Source organism: Aulonocara stuartgranti, assembly GCF_965226115.1.
Source record: "Aulonocara stuartgranti genome assembly, chromosome: 11".
NCBI classification, from domain to species: domain Eukaryota; kingdom Metazoa; phylum Chordata; class Actinopteri; order Cichliformes; family Cichlidae; genus Aulonocara; species Aulonocara stuartgranti.
In genome coordinates, this window is record NC_138947.1 from 11,064,927 (window position 1) to 11,081,594 (window position 16,668).

At 37.3% G+C, this 16,668-nt stretch overlaps 3 protein-coding genes across 3 annotated transcripts; all 3 read right to left on the reverse strand.

The window, feature by feature from the left end:
- Nucleotides 1-349: 349 nt before the first annotated feature.
- Nucleotides 350-3,154, reverse strand: LOC309716502 (serum amyloid P-component-like; the record flags this gene model as incomplete). The annotated part of the gene is made up of 5 exons (XM_082550326.1): nucleotides 3,114-3,154; nucleotides 2,904-2,958; nucleotides 1,386-1,488; nucleotides 1,000-1,297; nucleotides 350-568 (listed from the first exon to the last, which is right to left on the reverse strand). The coding sequence occupies exons 2-5, from the start codon at nucleotides 2,956-2,958 to the stop codon at nucleotides 350-352; spliced, it is 675 nt and encodes a 224-aa protein (XP_082406452.1). The 5' UTR covers nucleotides 3,114-3,154.
- Nucleotides 3,155-3,629: 475 nt separating this feature from the next.
- Nucleotides 3,630-7,439, reverse strand: LOC309716501 (jeltraxin-like). Its single transcript, XM_082550325.1, has 5 exons — nucleotides 7,334-7,439; nucleotides 7,093-7,147; nucleotides 5,163-5,265; nucleotides 4,765-5,062; nucleotides 3,630-3,882 (listed from the first exon to the last, which is right to left on the reverse strand). Exons 2-5 carry the CDS (start codon nucleotides 7,145-7,147, stop codon nucleotides 3,664-3,666), a joined length of 675 nt encoding a protein of 224 aa, XP_082406451.1. The 5' UTR covers nucleotides 7,334-7,439; the 3' UTR covers nucleotides 3,630-3,663.
- Nucleotides 7,440-11,708: 4,269 nt separating this feature from the next.
- On the reverse strand, nucleotides 11,709-13,879 carry LOC309716500 (mucosal pentraxin-like). The gene is made up of 5 exons (XM_082550324.1): nucleotides 13,788-13,879; nucleotides 13,504-13,558; nucleotides 12,998-13,100; nucleotides 12,616-12,913; nucleotides 11,709-12,478 (listed from the first exon to the last, which is right to left on the reverse strand). The coding sequence occupies exons 2-5, from the start codon at nucleotides 13,556-13,558 to the stop codon at nucleotides 12,260-12,262; spliced, it is 675 nt and encodes a 224-aa protein (XP_082406450.1). The 5' UTR covers nucleotides 13,788-13,879; the 3' UTR covers nucleotides 11,709-12,259.
- Nucleotides 13,880-16,668: the final 2,789 nt, after the last annotated feature.

A 16,668-nucleotide genomic window follows, 5' to 3' on the forward strand; every position in this document is an offset into this window, starting at 1 on the left:
AAGATAACATATTTGTCAAAAATTATTTCAACACTGAGCATTTTCAAAAATATGCTGTAAAATTTTACGTCAGTAATGCAGCACTCACTATACAACAAAAAGATCAAAGAAACAGTGCAGTTACGCCAAAAAATTATCAGACAAATATAAAAAACAAAGAAATAGTGTCGAAAAGTAAAAATTCTTAAAAAAAAGACTTGATTTTAGATATATACATTTACATTGTAACACATAGACAGTAAAGTTTTTGTACTTTTTCAGAAAATTAAAATTTAAACCTTTGACTTAAACATAAAATCCAACTTCAGATATTGATTTTTAAAATCTTATAAGAATTCAGAATTCTTGCCTATTGACACAACTCTTGTTTGTTTTCTATCAGCACTCTTCCAACTGTCTGAAACTCAAACGCATACCAGTTCAGCACATTGCCTGCTGTGAAGCTCAGATTATTCGAGTAGTTCTGGATCTCACAGGAGGAAAGGGTGCGGTCCCACATGTGGACATCGGATATCATGCCAACAAAGGACTGATTGATGTCAAATCCCCCACCATGGGTATCCTGTTCCTGAGAAATGGCAAAGACTTTAATTAGAAGATGTATTGTTATATTTTGATATACCTAACTGTATGGTCTCAAGCAAAATCATCTACAGTTAGACATCAGTCAAGCTGTAATCACTGGCTAAAAACAGTTTGGTGATATCACTGACACATCTTTAAATTGTATGATCTAATAAACTTTGAGTATTTCATTTATGTGTTTTAGTATTCAAATGTATAATTTCTTCTAGCCCCAGAGTATATTATACATATATTGGATGTAACATGTAGCCCACAAAACATACTCTAAATATAAACGCTCTTATGCCGCAATGAACCACATGTCCATGAACATGAACAAATGGATCAAATTTTGAATTTGTATTATATTTGTCAGTGTCTGTTTGTTTGAAGATAAAGTAAAAGCTTTCTATGTGTGGTGCTTTGTAAAGGTACCTGTCCTAAGACAATGATAATGGGTCCATTGATGTTGGATCCAGAGCTGGTGAATTTTCTACTTGAGGGGACTCCATCGACCCACAGCTGCACGAGTCCAGAGGTAGCGTTCCAAGTGGAACAAATAGAATGCCATGTGTTCAACTTGTAGGCAATCCCTTCAACTGTATTCAACTTGCCCCTGGCCCACAGTTCAAATAAGCCATTTGCAGCTTTCTTGAATATCAGGAAGCTATTGTCAGCAGAGGGTGTAGCCAGAGAGAACAAGGAATGGTCTCTATTGAGGTCAGTAAAGGACCTAAAAGCAGTGAAAAATGGATTTAATAGTCTGATATGCGGTAGTTACATGTTTCTTTATTTAATTCAGTTTGTTTAATTAAAAATACCTGAAACACACGGTTACAGCCTTCAGATCTTGTCTTGATGTAGTCACCCTCACATGAGCTGTATTGGTTTGTTGTGGGAAGGTGAATATTTTATTTGCCAGATCTTTAAAAAAATAGAGAAACATATGAATAATGCAAATAGAAAAGGAAGTAATAAGCAGCATACTATAATAAAAATGAATTAATAAAAGAATATTTGAGAAAATCTAAAATCAAAACAGAAGAATGATTTTTGTTGAAGCTGTTTGTCTTTACGGCAAAGTTTGCCCTCCACAGAGCAACAGCACTAGTGCAGCTAATGCTTCACAATACAACAACACTTCACATTCACATTAAATATTAACTATAGGAATTCTGTTCCTGAGAAATGGCCGAGAGATGAATTAGCAGGTGTATTTCACTCTTATGTTTTTATGACAGATGACAAAAAGTCTAATAGAAGAATAATGAGCTTTTTTTGGAAAACATATTGCAGACATGCAATGATTTATGCAATATGATTTTTCATTTATGCAATATTTTATCATTACCAATGTGCATTCAAATGAAATGTATATAAATTTAATTGGTAGTGAAAATGTTAAATGCAACCTTTAAAAGCTCGAATTTTCCCTCCATAATACCTGCCCATATCTGTGTGCCCTGAAACATTCTAGCTGGAAACTCAGATCACTGCATATTAATATTTGCCATTGTTTGATTATTTCTGACATATTTGGAATTAATCCCTGCCTCTAACACTAAGTATCAAATGAATTTTAATTTTTTTTTTTTACAATAATAGGTATAGAATTTGAAAGGAAAGAAAATTGGTTTAGCCATAAGTTTTGCCAAGTGAACGTAAGGTGTGGTGTTTAAACATATTCTGTCTCTTGTCATCGTAAGCTGTGTAGCAGGCAGTCTATGGACCCAAATGCAGGACTGAGATGCAGTATTAAACCCGAAGGCGGCAGTTTTTATTCACTGGCAGAAAAGGAACTGAGAAACACAATACTTGAGCACTAGAAAATAAAACCAAAACTCAAACTAGGAAGGATGATCTAAACTGGGAGTTCATGACGAGACCAAGGGAAGCGAAACTAGAAACTCTAACATGAAATAGGACTTTCAAAGTAAAACAGGAAGCACACGACAGGCACAGACTTGACACTGAGCTAAACCTACACTGAACACGAGGACACAGGAACAAAAATTTACAGAACATAGAAGAACTTGAGTGCTAGAAATACAAAACTAGAAGTCATAAGCCACCATAATGAAATCCAAGACCAAAAATAATAATACAAAAAACTGAAACACCAGGTCACCGACCCAGGACCGTGACATCTATTCCTGCTTTCCTTTTGAATAAGGATGAAGGAGTATATATCTAAAATGGTAAACATGGACACTTCTAATGTTAGTATTTATCAACACAGTAGGCTACACACTCTAAGTCTAATACACCTTCATTGTTATTAATTTTGGTTGCATATGTTAAATACTTGATAATTAAGATAAAAAAAAAATAGAAGGTACTTTGAGGGATTGCAGTGCACGATGTCAGCATCACCAGTAGAAGCACCAGCAGCATCTACAAAGACATGCAAACATACCAATTCACATTGTTTATTGGTACTGGTGATACAAACAAATCTGATGTCACTTTCATCATCCGCACCACAATACACGTAAAAGGGTTTCTGCACATGCAATACATTTTGTTTCAATATGAAAATCATATCTTACCTTGGATACAGTGTCAGGATAGAGCCTTCTATACTCTGGGTCCTTTTGTGAATGGTTTGTTTTTTAACAGTGCAGAATGGTTCCTTTTATACCATGGCTGCTGCTGTAAATGGTTAATTTATTATGGCAGTCATTGTTTCTGTAAATTTCCATGTTCCTACTTCCCGCACGTGTGTTTACAACTTATGGGATTAGATCCGAGGAATCTGAAAACTTCCCCTTCACGCCTATAGCGAAGTTTGAATCAACAGTCACTAACATTCATGTCTTTGGGTTATAGAAATAAGTTAGAGTATGCGGAGTAGAGTCTGTTTTGACAATCTTGTCAATTATAAGTGACACAAAAGTGTGCATTTCATTCTTACAAATGAAACAGAGAAGAAAAAGGGGTACGTATCAATACATTACACACAAAGCCCAGCTTTGAAAACTCCAAACTATGTAATAAAAAATGCAATATACGCTTTAAAACCATTTTTATTGTGTAACATATTAATAGTATAGATTGGAAAAATTCTTTACATTGGGCATAAAATTGGTATTAACAGTATTAACAGTAATGGTATTGCTTGTCTTCTATCAACACTCTTCCTGTTATCTGAAAATCCAGAGCATTCCAGTTCAGCACATTCCCCAGATTGAAGCTCAGCTCATCTGAGTATTTTTGGATCTCACAGGAAGGCATGGTGTAGTCCCACATGTGGACATCAGATATCATGCCAATAAAAGACTGATTAATATCAAATTCTCCACCATAGGAATCCTGTTCCTGAGAAATGGCAAAGAGTTGAATTAACAGTTATATTGCACTGTTTCTGACTGACACAATGTCACAAATAAGGAGAATGAGAATATTTGGAAAACATAAATAAATAAATGCTGTGAAATTTCGAAACATTTTAATTATATAACGTAATAATAGTATTGTTTGTCCAAGGTACAGTGGCTTGGCTTGTAAACTTTTCCACATTTTGTCACATTGTCACTCTATTTAGTCATTAGCACTCATCAGGCAATGTCTATGGGCAACTGACTGCACTCAGACCAAAGGGGGCTGAATAATTACGTGACAAACACGTGTGAGCTGTGTTTGTCGTTTGGAATCATGTATGATTTTCGTTCCACTTCTCACATGTACACCACTTTGTGTTGGTCTTTCACGTGGAATTCCAATAAAATTGATTCATGTTTGTGGCTGTAATGTGACAACATGTGGGAAAGTTCAAGGGGGCCGAATACTTTTGCAAGCCACTGTAAGTCGTCTGAGTCACCTTAGCATAGTACATAAAATGGAAATGGGGAAATCTAAAGCAATGCTGATCCCAAAAATACTAAAACCAAACCAGGAAAAATGCTTCACTGGAAGTTTGGAGCTGCACTCCTTATGGATATCAGCACAGGTTCCAGACAAGTATTGTCAGGTCTTATACTCTTTTTGTTAAATATAAAATTGTGGTTTTCACTTTAATTCTTGTCTTTAATATAAAGTGAACTTGAAGCACTAGTATGTTGGTTACAGATCCAGAGCTTCAGCCTGTTCTGTTTCCCCATCGCTCTGTGCTAAGCTAACATAATTAACCTCTCAGACCAAATCACTGTACTTTATCTAATATAGCAACTGTACACCAGTCACAGTGAGTTTGAACTGTACCTGTCCTAAAACAATAGACATGGGTTCACTGATGTTGAATCCAGAGCTGACGAATTTCCTGCTGGAAGGCTTTCCATTTACCCACAGCTGAATTATTCCAGAGGTAGCATCCCAAGTGGAACAAATCGCATTCCACGTGTTCAGCTTGTAGTCTTGCAATGCAAATTCAGCATTTTTGTCCCTGACCCACAGATCAAACAAATCACTTGCATCTAGTTTGAATATCAGAAAGTCATTGGAAGCAAGCGATGTTGCCAAAGAGAAAATAGGGTGGCCTCTTCTGAGGTCTGTAAAGGATCTGTAAGCAATGACAAGACACTGACATACATGATGATGCTTATGATTATGATGATGATGATGATTATTATTACCATTTGATTTTGCATATTCAACATTACCTGAGACAGACAGTTACAGCACTTAAATCTTGTTTTGTTGTTAACAGCTTCGTGTGAGCTGTGTTTGTCGCTTCTGGGAAGGTCAACATTTTACTTTCCAGGTCTTAAAGGAATTAGAGAAATAAATTAATAAAATGATCAGTAACTTTCCGTGATGCTGATAACCAGACCAGATTTCTCACACCTACAGGGAGTGCAGAATTATTAGGCAAGTTGTATTTTTGAGGAATAATTTTATTATTGAACAACAACCATGTTCTCAATGAACCCAAAAAACTCATTAATATCAAAGCTGAATGTTTCTGGAAGTAGTTTTTAGTTTGTTTTTAGTTTTAGCTATTTTAGGGGGATATCTGTGTGTGCAGGTGACTATTACTGTGCGTAATTATTAGGCAACTTAACAAAAAACAAATATATACCCATTTCAATTATTTATTTTTACCAGTGAAACCAATATAACATCTCCACATTCACAAATACACATTTCTGACATTCAAAAACAAAACAAAAACAAATCAGCGACCAATATAGCCACCTTTCTTTGCAAGGACACTCAAAAGCCTGCCATCCATGGATTCTGTCAGTGTTTTGATCTGTTCACCATCAGCATTGCGTGCAGCAGCAACCACAGCCTCCCAGACACTGTTCAGAGAGGTGTACTGTTTTCCCTCCTTGTAAATCTCACATTTGATGATGGACCACAGGTTCTCAATGGGGTTCAGATCAGGTGAACAAGGAGGCCATGTCATTAGTTTTTCTTCTTTTATACCCTTTCTTGCCAGCCACGCTGTGGAGTACTTGGACGCGTGTGATGGAGCATTGTCCTGCATGAAAATCATGTTTTTCTTCTCCTGGAAGAGGCAATAATTGGTTTTAACTTTGTGTTTTTGTGTCTTTTCTTTGCTGTCCCTATGCCTTGTTTGCTAATGTTTGCTTTGCTACTGCAGTTTACAGTTGTGCTGTATATGTCTGTACCCCCCCCCCCCCCAACCCCGTTTTAAATCAATAAAATGTTGATCACAAAAAAGAAAATCATGTTTTTCTTGAAGGATGCAGACTTCTTCCTGTACCACTGCTTGACTCCATCCTCAACCCGAAAAGGCCCCACAAGCTCATCTTTGATGATACCAGCCCAAACCAGTACTCCACCTCCACCTTGCTGGCGTCTGAGTCGGACTGGAGCTGTCTGCCCTTTACCAATCCAGCCACGGGCCCACCCATCTGGCCCATCAAGACTCACTCTCATTACATCAGTCCATAAAACCTTAGAAAAACCAGTCTTGAGATATTTCTTGGCCCAGTCTTGGCGTTTCAGCTTGTGTGTCTTGTTCAGTGGTGGTCGTCTTTCAGCCTTTCTTACCTTGGCCATGTCTCTGAGTATTGCACACCTTGTGCTTTTGGGCACTCCAGTGATGTTGCAGCTCTGAAATATGGCCAAACTGGTGGCAAGTGGCATCTTGGCAGCTGCACGCTTGACTTTTCTCAGTTCATGGGCAGTTATTTTGCGCCTTGGTTTTTCCACACGCTTTTTGCGACCCTGTTGACTATTTTGAATGAAACGCTTGATTGTTCGATGATCACGCTTCAGAAGCTTTGCAATTTTGAGACTGCTGCATCCCTCTGCAAGATATCTCACTATTTTTGACTTTTCTGAGCCTGTCAAGTCCTTCTTTTGACCCATTTTGCCAAAGGAAAGGACGTTGCCTAATATTTATGCACACCTGATATAGGGTGTTGATGTCATTAGACCACACCCCTTCTCATTACAGAGATGCACATCACCTAATATGCTTAATTGGTAGTAGGCTTTCGAGCCTATACAGCTTGGAGTAAGAAAACATGCATGAAGAGGATGATGTGGACAAAATACTCATTTGCCTAATAATTCTGCACTCCCTGTAGTGTTTAATGACTTAATACATAAATTTACTTTGAGGAGTGGCAGCACATGTTGTCAGCGTCACCAGTAAAAGCAGCAGTGCCATCTGATACAAAGAAAATACAATAATTCAAAACAAACATTGCTCAAATGTTCACCTTTCAACTTTAGTATGGAAATAAGGTGTCTGTCACTTAAGGCAACCTGCTACAATATATAATGCAGGCAGAAAAATTTTAAAACTTTTGTGTGGAAAGCATTAATTTAATTTGCCATGTGTATCATGTCTTACCTTGAATTCAGTCTCAGGAGGTTGTGTTGCATGAGGCCAGCGAGGGAGTGAGTTTTATTGTGGCAGTGTTTGTTAGTGAAAATAGGTCTTCTTCATTGAGGTCATTGACTCTGGGTTTGTCCTACCCTTAGATCAAGAACACAGCACATTTTGTAATATTACCTCTGTAAACAACCTCTGGATTTTAAATCAAACAATCAACATGACTGGAGTACAGACTTTGATACAAGGGTTTTTTCCAAAGTGTTGCATTAACTTTGTAGGAATTTTAACCATTCTGATTAATTGACCCCCAATTTCACCTACTTTATAATTGCTTCCTTTAAGGCCTCAAGTCAAGTTTATTTATAGAGCACATTTAAAAACAACCAAGGCTGACCAAAGTGCTGTACAGTAAATACAGATAAAAATACAATAGAACACAATTTCGTAATAACACCTCGCTGATAAAAATAAAATAAAAATATATAAAACAAATAAATTAAACCTTTCTAAAAGCCAATGAAAAGAGGTGAGTTTTAAGAGCTCAAACTCTTACAGTGAATTATAAAAAGAGAACGCGTCTCAGAAAGAGCTTTAGCACAATTAAGCAAACGTATAATTATCCATCCATCCATCCATCCTCATCCGCTTTGTCCGGGGCCGGGTCGCGGGGGCAGCAGCCTAAGCAAAGAGGCCCAGACCTCCCTCTCCCCAGCCACCTCCTCCAGCTTATCCGGGGGAATACCAAGGCGTTCCCAGGCCAGCCGAGAGATATAATCTCTCCAGCGTGTCCTGGGTCTGCCCCGGGGCCTCCTCCCGGTGGGACATGCCTGGAACACCTCACCCAGGAGGCGCCCAGGGGGCATCCTTGTCAGATGCCCGAACCACCTCAGCTGGCTCCTTTCAATGTGGAGCAGCAGCTGCTCTACTCTGAGCCCCTCCCGGATGGCCGAACTTCTCACCCTATCTCTAAGGGAGAGGCCAGCCACCCTTCGGAGGAAGCTCATTTCTGCAGCTTGTATCCGCGATCTCGTTCTTTCGGTCACTACCCACAGCTCGTGGCCATAGGTGAGGGTAGGGACGTAGATCGACCGGTAAATTGAGAGCTTCGCTTTTACACTCAGCTCCCTCTTCACCACGACGGACCGGTGCAGCGTCCGCATTACTGCAGCTGCAGCCCAGTAATGCGGACGTATAATTAATTCTAGTCAATTCTCTAAAATCCTATCAAACACTGGTTAAAAAAAGAATTAAGTATTGTACTTGTACTTGTTTTGTTACTACTGGGGAGGCCTGGGCAGGAGATCCCCGGACCAGCATCAAAACCAGTAATTTAATGTTCTCATTAGGCTGAAAGTCTCAAAATTTCTCAACCAATTTTAAATGGAAGAACAACTTGCTACCACAGAACAGCAGGCCCGTAACACTTAATAGACATTTTGATATACCATGTCATTTACTCATTGAATACTATATAGTTGCATTTTTGTGAAGGAAAAAAAAGGTGTTAAATGTAAAATCCATCAGTTTACTGCACTCGGTGACCTATTGCGCTCGACTGCACTAGGATTTATGAAAGCAATAGTAAAAATAATGTATTACGATGTCATTCTAACATCTGAAACATGTGGGTCACATTTTCAAGTCTCTGAAAGGATGCTTCACATGACATTGTGTATTTACTGCTCTAATTATAATGGCTGAGAAGAGGTCTCTTCTCCAATGAAAAGTGAATTCCATAGTCCTCTTTCTATGCTACCATAAAGCTTGGGAGTCTGAGTTAGTCAGATTAAATTGATATTTTCGAAAGTTCTTTTCCCTCCTTTGTATGACCATAGACAGTGAGTCCAGTAACACAGAGGCATTTTGTACAAAAGTGCACCATTGAAAGATCCTGTTATTTTGTCTAACTGAGATCTCTTTATGGTCACTATGGGCAAGAGGAAGCAGTTGTAGTAGCAATATTACTTTAAAACAATATTACTTTAAAACAATATTACTTTAAAACAATATTACTTTAGAGCATTGAAATGAGCATTATCTACCCTGTGAAACAAAAGTAGTTCAGTGTACTTTTGCTTTAGTGAGGACTTGGCCGTCATTTTTTTCCCTCCTTTCTAGACACACAAATGAGTTGTGTTGTTGTCATATCTCAGTCTAAAACAGTCTATAGAAGTATATGATAGAATATAATAGTTAGATGCATGTCTTCTCTGAAACATTAAACATTTTAAAAGCTGCTCTACCAAAAATATGAACTTCGTCCTTGTGAGCTGCCAAAATTCCCGCTAATCCACTCTGATATTTATGTTTGCCAAAGCTTCATTATCTCTGACATGCCTTTGGACATTGGACTTGTTTACTTAGCCTGGTGAACTCCTTGTTAGTGCACAACAAGTCAGTGAATTTATGGAGCAGCCAAAAGTCAAAATACAGTCTATAAGACAATAGATATACAATTATGGACAACCTGTATAATTTATCTATTGCTGTTACTGTAGGAGGCATGGGTTTAAGATCTAGTAATGTTAGTTTCATCCTTAAATCAAACCACTAAGCGATAACACGCATTAAAACTTAACATATCTAAATCATGCACACAATTTTCATCAGCATGAATTTTCTTTGAGTTTCATTTTAATATTTATCTTCTGTACTTTTAGGACTGGCAGCAATGATGCCAGCATCAACAATAGAAGCCACAGTGCCATCTAATACAAAGACACTACTCATATTACAACTCAAACATTGCTTAGATTTTTAATATTTGACTTAGAAATAAGTTTTCTGTAGCTCAGGGCATCCTGCGACAATGTATAATACAATATTATATATTATATAAAATTGTATTATCTATATGAGTAGTTTCATGGCCAAATCAGATCTGTTTATTCAATATTTCATGTCAGATTTAGCAGATAAAAGATCTGGAGATAATTCAAAGTGTTAAACTTGTAATTTGGTAGCTTTTTCTTGCATCTTATGACCATCATCAGGGTGAAAAATAAAATAAACCTGCTGCACACTAAATGCCTAAAGGCCTGGAAGACCATTGTTAAGAAACTACAATCTCAATGAAGCAGATATATTATTTTTAAAGTCTGCAATCAAGCTAAACCTTCCTGAGCGTAAATGTAGAGAGTTTACAAAGTGCTAACAACTGGTTACACTTGGAACAAAAATGGCTGAGTAGACTTTGCCAGAAAATATGTAAAAGAGCATGCACAGGAAACAAATCTTTGGACAGATTAAACCAAATTTAACTTGACTTAATTAGTTTTTCAGTTTCCAAAGACAAAACTGACGGCTGAAAAACCCACAAACAAGCAGCAAGTGAATGTGGCTGCTATAAAGGCCTTGGAGAGCATCTAAAGCCAGGAAACACACATCGGATGATGTTCATGGGTTCTGGATTCCAGACAGTAAAGAATTTTCATCCTATTGTCATATTAAAACAATCCTTATATTAGTTTGATAAACTTCCTTTGAGCCTCTGAAAGTGGGAGAGTGTAAATAAAGCTGTAAGTCCTACTTTGGTCACCAGTTGCATTACAGTTTGGTCCAAACTAAAATATCTTACGCACTTTATAGCATTATTGTGTCCTATTTAATTCCAGCCAGTGCTAAGTTACATGTAAGAAATGCAAATTTACTGTTGAATTTATTTATTTATTTATTTTTTAGTGGAAATGCAGAAGGTCACTAACACTAAGAATCGGGCCTTCAAGAGGTTCTCTTTAGTTCCCAACAACAATATCAAAAATAGAGGCGATTGGTGAGATGTTTTTCTACCAGAGCTGATATTCTGCAGTCATTTACAGATCAAGTCTCTGTACTTTCACTTTGATTTTGGACGCATGAAAGGCAGAAGTAGTTTTATTGACTTTTATTGACAGTTAGTATTTGTTTGGCTGAAGAACGACCTGCACGGCAATCAAAAGTCCACGTGAGTGCACGTTTCCCCCCATTTTATTAGCAAAGCACTTGTTTGCTCCTGCATGTGCTCCTTGGACTTGTTTACTTACACTCATTGATCATTTGAACATTTGAACTGAACATAGCAGCACAATTTTCATGGCAATGCCATTTCTGTATTGTAAATACATGAAGATTTAATAGATGTGTGCGTTAAACAGCTCTATGGTAATCTAAAAACACTTTTATGTGTTTTGTCATGTTTGATCTAAACAAATAAAACAAACACAGCTATCAGTGTTCTTACACAGTGTGTGTTCATCTGTGAGTTTCACGGATTGCACCACTGTGGGGCATCTGTCAAAAAGGAACTACTCACATAAACAATAAAAATCCCAGAGTCTTCTGTGTATATGGTATAGGTCCATTTAATCATAAAATTACACAAATAGTACTCGAACGATCTGATTATTTAAAAAAAAAAAAGCCAAAACAAGGAAAAAAACTGCATTTATCAGTTTTGGCCAGTAGAGGGCGACATCTAAAACACCGCCTTTTAGATTAAGTTGAAATACTTAAGTAGAGATGCAGAGTTTTCAGATTTAATGGAGAAGTTTGGACTTCTCTGTCGATTGCACTTTGTGACACAGTGCTGATGGTGATATTTTGGCAAAAAAAAGCTTCTTCTTCTTTTCTTTTTTTTTTTTAATACATTTTATTGTCATGCACTGACTAGAAAAACATTTATAGCACAAGTTGATGAATTGTCAATTTATTGTTCACTTTACAATAAATTTACAATTAGAAATTCGTAAAATTATTTTTTATTTTTTATATTTATGCTCACCAGTTTTTGTTCTCAATGTTGTTCATGAATTAACCAACATGTAACGTAATCACAGCGACCAGTGTAACGCTTTCATATGATTATCGTAAAAGGGTTTAAAAAAAATCATCAAATATTCTTTATGATGGACATAAAAACAAAGTAGTTTTTTTGACCAGATTTTTGACTTTGTAATTTTCTGATTAGTGACACGTCATGAGTTTATTTTCTATCAGTACTCTATCTATGATCTCAAATTCCAGTGCGCTCCAGTTCAACACATTCCCTGGCGTGAAGTTTAGTTCATCCACATAGTTTTGAATTTCACAGGAGGAAAGGATGTGATCCCACAAGTGGACGTCAGACATCATGCCAACGAAAGACTGCTTAATGTCAAATCCGCCACCGTGGGAATCTTGCTCCTGTAAAGAATGCAGTGTTTGAGATACAATAGATTAAAACTACATTGTATATTATAGTACATATAGTACATTATTAGTATATACAGCGTCTGACTGAATCTAAATAAGTATTTATAATTTATCAATAAAACATGTACCTGTCCTAAAATTATTATAACAGGTCCTACGATGTTTGTTCCAGTGTTGACAAATTTCCTAATCGAAGGTAGCCCATTAAACCAAATCTGCACCAGTCCAGACTCAGAGTCCCACGTGGTGCAGATAGAGTGCCACATGTTTGGCTTGTAGTCTCGTCCTCCAAATTCAGCTTTCCTGTCCTTGATATGGGGCTCAATCTCTTTATTTGTACCATCCCAGAAGATCAGGAAGTTATTGGAATGAACAGGTGTAGCCAGAGAGAACAAAACGTGGTCTCTTTTAAGGTCTGTAAATGATCTGTAGGCATGGCAAAGGATGACTTATTTCACAATCAGAGATACAGTTGCTTCTTATAGGAAATGCATACATATTCATTGCTACCTGTGACAGAGTGTTAAAGAACTGAAATCCAATCTCGACGCATTCAGCCTCACATAAGCTCTGTTGGATTCCAGTGGGAAAGTGAACATTTTACCAGACAAATCTGAGAAGAGAGAAAGAGGAAGACACTTTTCAAGTGGTTTTGCTTTTTTTACGAAAAAGGAAAATGCAGGAAATTATGAACACAGAGAAGCATGTGCGCGGGGTCCCGCCAACACTCAGATTTAATAAGAAATTAATAAGATTAATAAGAAAACTTAAAAGAAGGAAATACAATTTTTTTTCAATGAGTCAAATTCACATGAAGCCAGAAAGAAACAACATTAAAAATACAAATTTTAAATGTATGTAAATCCTTTTTGTTTCTCAGTCTTGTTACAAAGATTGGCTAGAAATTTTAATAACGTCATTAAAAAACAAAGTATCATTAAAAGTGAATAACAAAATACATGAACATCGTAGAAATCTGCTGTTGTATTCACTTTGTTCAGAAAAAACCAAAATACCTTGAGGTCTTGCAGCACATGCTGTCAGCATCACCAGTACAGGGAACAGCTTCATCTAATACAAGCACAAATTATACTTAATTATATAAATGGAGTTTTTTCGAATTATTCTCAAGACTAGTGACACCAGTTTACTGCTTGCTTTGGATTCCTACAATAAACAATAGAGGCGTAAATTATCTACTTCACCTGTATTGCTCGTTGTAAAAACAAAATGAAGTTTTGTATATAACAGAATGAAGGTTACGTTCTTACACATGCCAGTTTTGAATGTCTCAACTTACCTTGAAATCTGTGTCTGGTACTGTCTGTGCAGCAGTTGTGAATGCTGTGAAAGTTTGAGTTTTATATACTTCTTCCCCATTTCTGGCGGTTTGTCTGTGTCAGTGTGTTCACTTCCTTCATCCACTTCTTCTTTTTTCCTACTTTTTTCTTTTTTGCTGTAATCTGCAGTATGATGATAATTCTACAGTGGTGAAGGTCAGTTCAGTTGAAACTTCCTTGGTTTGTACTACTACTCAACTAAACCATGAACTGATAAACGGGAGACTAATGAGCTCAAAACGTTTGACTAAGGGAAATAAAACAGTGAGATATGAAATTATTATGGAAAATTCTCAAAGTGATGCCTAAGAGTTGTAGCTGATGCTACATTGTATAGCTAACAACACAATAAAGGCCAAATTTTGGTGGCATATATATTAAAAAATCGAATGGTATCCAGGACCACAGCTATTACTTGCTTATATAAGCTACTTGTTCTTTCATCTTCCTCACTGTTTGATGGCGTGATCGTGGACAGAAGAGGGACGCCTGCTGTCGATCTCTGTCTTGCTGTTTTATAACATGTCCTTTGTTCGCATAGAGCTGTCATCGGTAAATTCAAAGTTAACGTTGTACATGATAATTAATGGTTATTCTGTATTACACTAAGGCATTCATAATGATAATAATAATGTAATGAACAATGGTACTGATAATAGTTCAGTTTTGAACATTCCAAAATATTAGACTAATGATCACGTAATTATTTCTGCTGTCATACAAAGAGTGAAAGTGACTTCTCTTGTGCATTTTAAAGTACCTTGCATTTGATAAGCTAATTTTGCGGTATAATTGCTAATGTTTAACTGCCTAAATTGATGTGTTTTAGAGGTTTTTAATTACATAGCAATAACAAATGTGGATGAGGCCAGTGCAGACACTAATGTTACCTGTCTGTAATCAGTAAAAGCAGGTCTGAGATGTGACGCTGCTCCTCAGAGCTCTTCAATGGCACGAGCAACTGATTGTGACAACAAGGAAAGGCGATGCAGGGGCCAGGGGGTGTACGGCATTGCAGAATTATAAAAACACAATTGTTGGGCATTACATGCTTTCAATTAGGAATTGATGCCATGGGACTACTTTGAAATTAAAATGTAAAATTATAAAATAGACACACGTGGGAGAAAAAACTTTCCTGCCCAAAGGGTCAGGTGCTTGAGCACCACCTGGGGTCTATCTGTGCATGTGCCTGTTCAGCACTCTTTCTAAAGTCTGTAACTCCAGTGCCCTCCAGCTGATGGTATTCCCAGGTGTGTAGCTATTTTCTTGTGGATGTCACAATAAAACAAACAAAAACACACAATCCCTCACATGGACATCACACATCAGTGCCAACAAGCACTTGCTTTATTTCTAGCATCTTGCAAAACAGAAGGTAATTGGTGTTTTGAGTATTTGCTTGGAAAGCATCATGGTCATGGTCCTGAATTTTTGACCCAGCATTTTGATTTTTATTGTGCATTTTTACCTTAAGAAGATGATTTACGTTTGAGCTTTGTGCGGTTTACTCTTGAGTCTCTAGTCTTGTTTGACATTGTTAGGTTGCTTTTGATGTTTTTTGCTTTGTCCTCATTGACTTCTGTGAAAGTCGGCCTCGTCTCCATGTTTACCTATGTTTCCCCATGTGTCCCTCTCTCCTTCTCTGTTCCTCAGCCCGGTCATATCCCACTGTCTAGTTCACATGTCTTAGTCTGGGTCTTACTGTGTGTTACTTCCTGTCTTATTTTGATAGTCTCTTGTCCTGCGTGTGTTATGTTTTGTTTTGCCTCCCCCGTGTATTTAAGTCCTCAGTTTCCTTCTGTTTCTTGTCATGTCGTCAGTCTTCATGTCAGTCTTGCCGCTGAGTTTTCTCTGCGCTGTGTGCCCTGTTTCATTTCTTGTGTCTAGCTTGAAGTTCTGTGTATGTGGTTCATGTCTTGCCACGTCAAGACGTTGTATTTTGTATTTTCATTTGTAACTCCCAGCAATAAAACTGCCTCTTAGTTTATATTTTGTCTCTGGAGTCCTTTTATTGCTTTATTAAGTGTTATCATTACCAGGAGATAGCATTCCTTGGACTGTCCTTATTAGATGGCGTTATAAGGGCACTCCTTCATATCCTAACTGGCTCAAGTTAGTTGTTATCACTTCACCCGTTTATGGATAGGGCAAAAAGTTCAACTTTGACTGACACCACCAGCAGTGGTATAGATCTTTAACTGATAAGGCCCATTTAAAAGGCAACTTTATGAGACCGGAAGGTTTTTATCTCAGTGTGATGGCTGCACTTACAGCCACACAGTGGTAATACCCACCATGTTAGTGTAGAGGCTTATAAGTAACATTGCATTCACATTTGTCTTTCTTTACATATGGGAATTAATTTACAGGACAATAAATAACTGGTTTTGGTTTAGAATTAATTCACATATCCACATAACACTGCATTCTAAAATAAGTGCGCACATTTTAGTTTACACTGTTATGTATGATTAATCTTTTGTTTTCTGAGTTACCTTAGTTGCAGCTGTTCCAGTCCCTTGATTAAGGAGCCAAGAGGTGGAAAAGGGGCGGAGCGAGCTTTAAAGGAAGACTACAAATTGGTTCATGCCATAACTCGGGACCATGGGGGGGAATTGGAGTTCATTATGCTAGGTTTAGTTAGGTTTTGTGTGTTTTATCCCTTCTCGTGTTTTTTGTGGGCTGGTCAGCCACTATTTAAGTTTCCCCTTTGTCTCGTTAAGTTAGGTCAGTTTGTTTGAGTTATCAGTAGTGCTGTCAACTTTGAGAAGAGTTCTGTTATTTTGACCTCTTTTATGGGCCCAAGATTTTGATTCTTTTTGCACGAGTTAACCAATT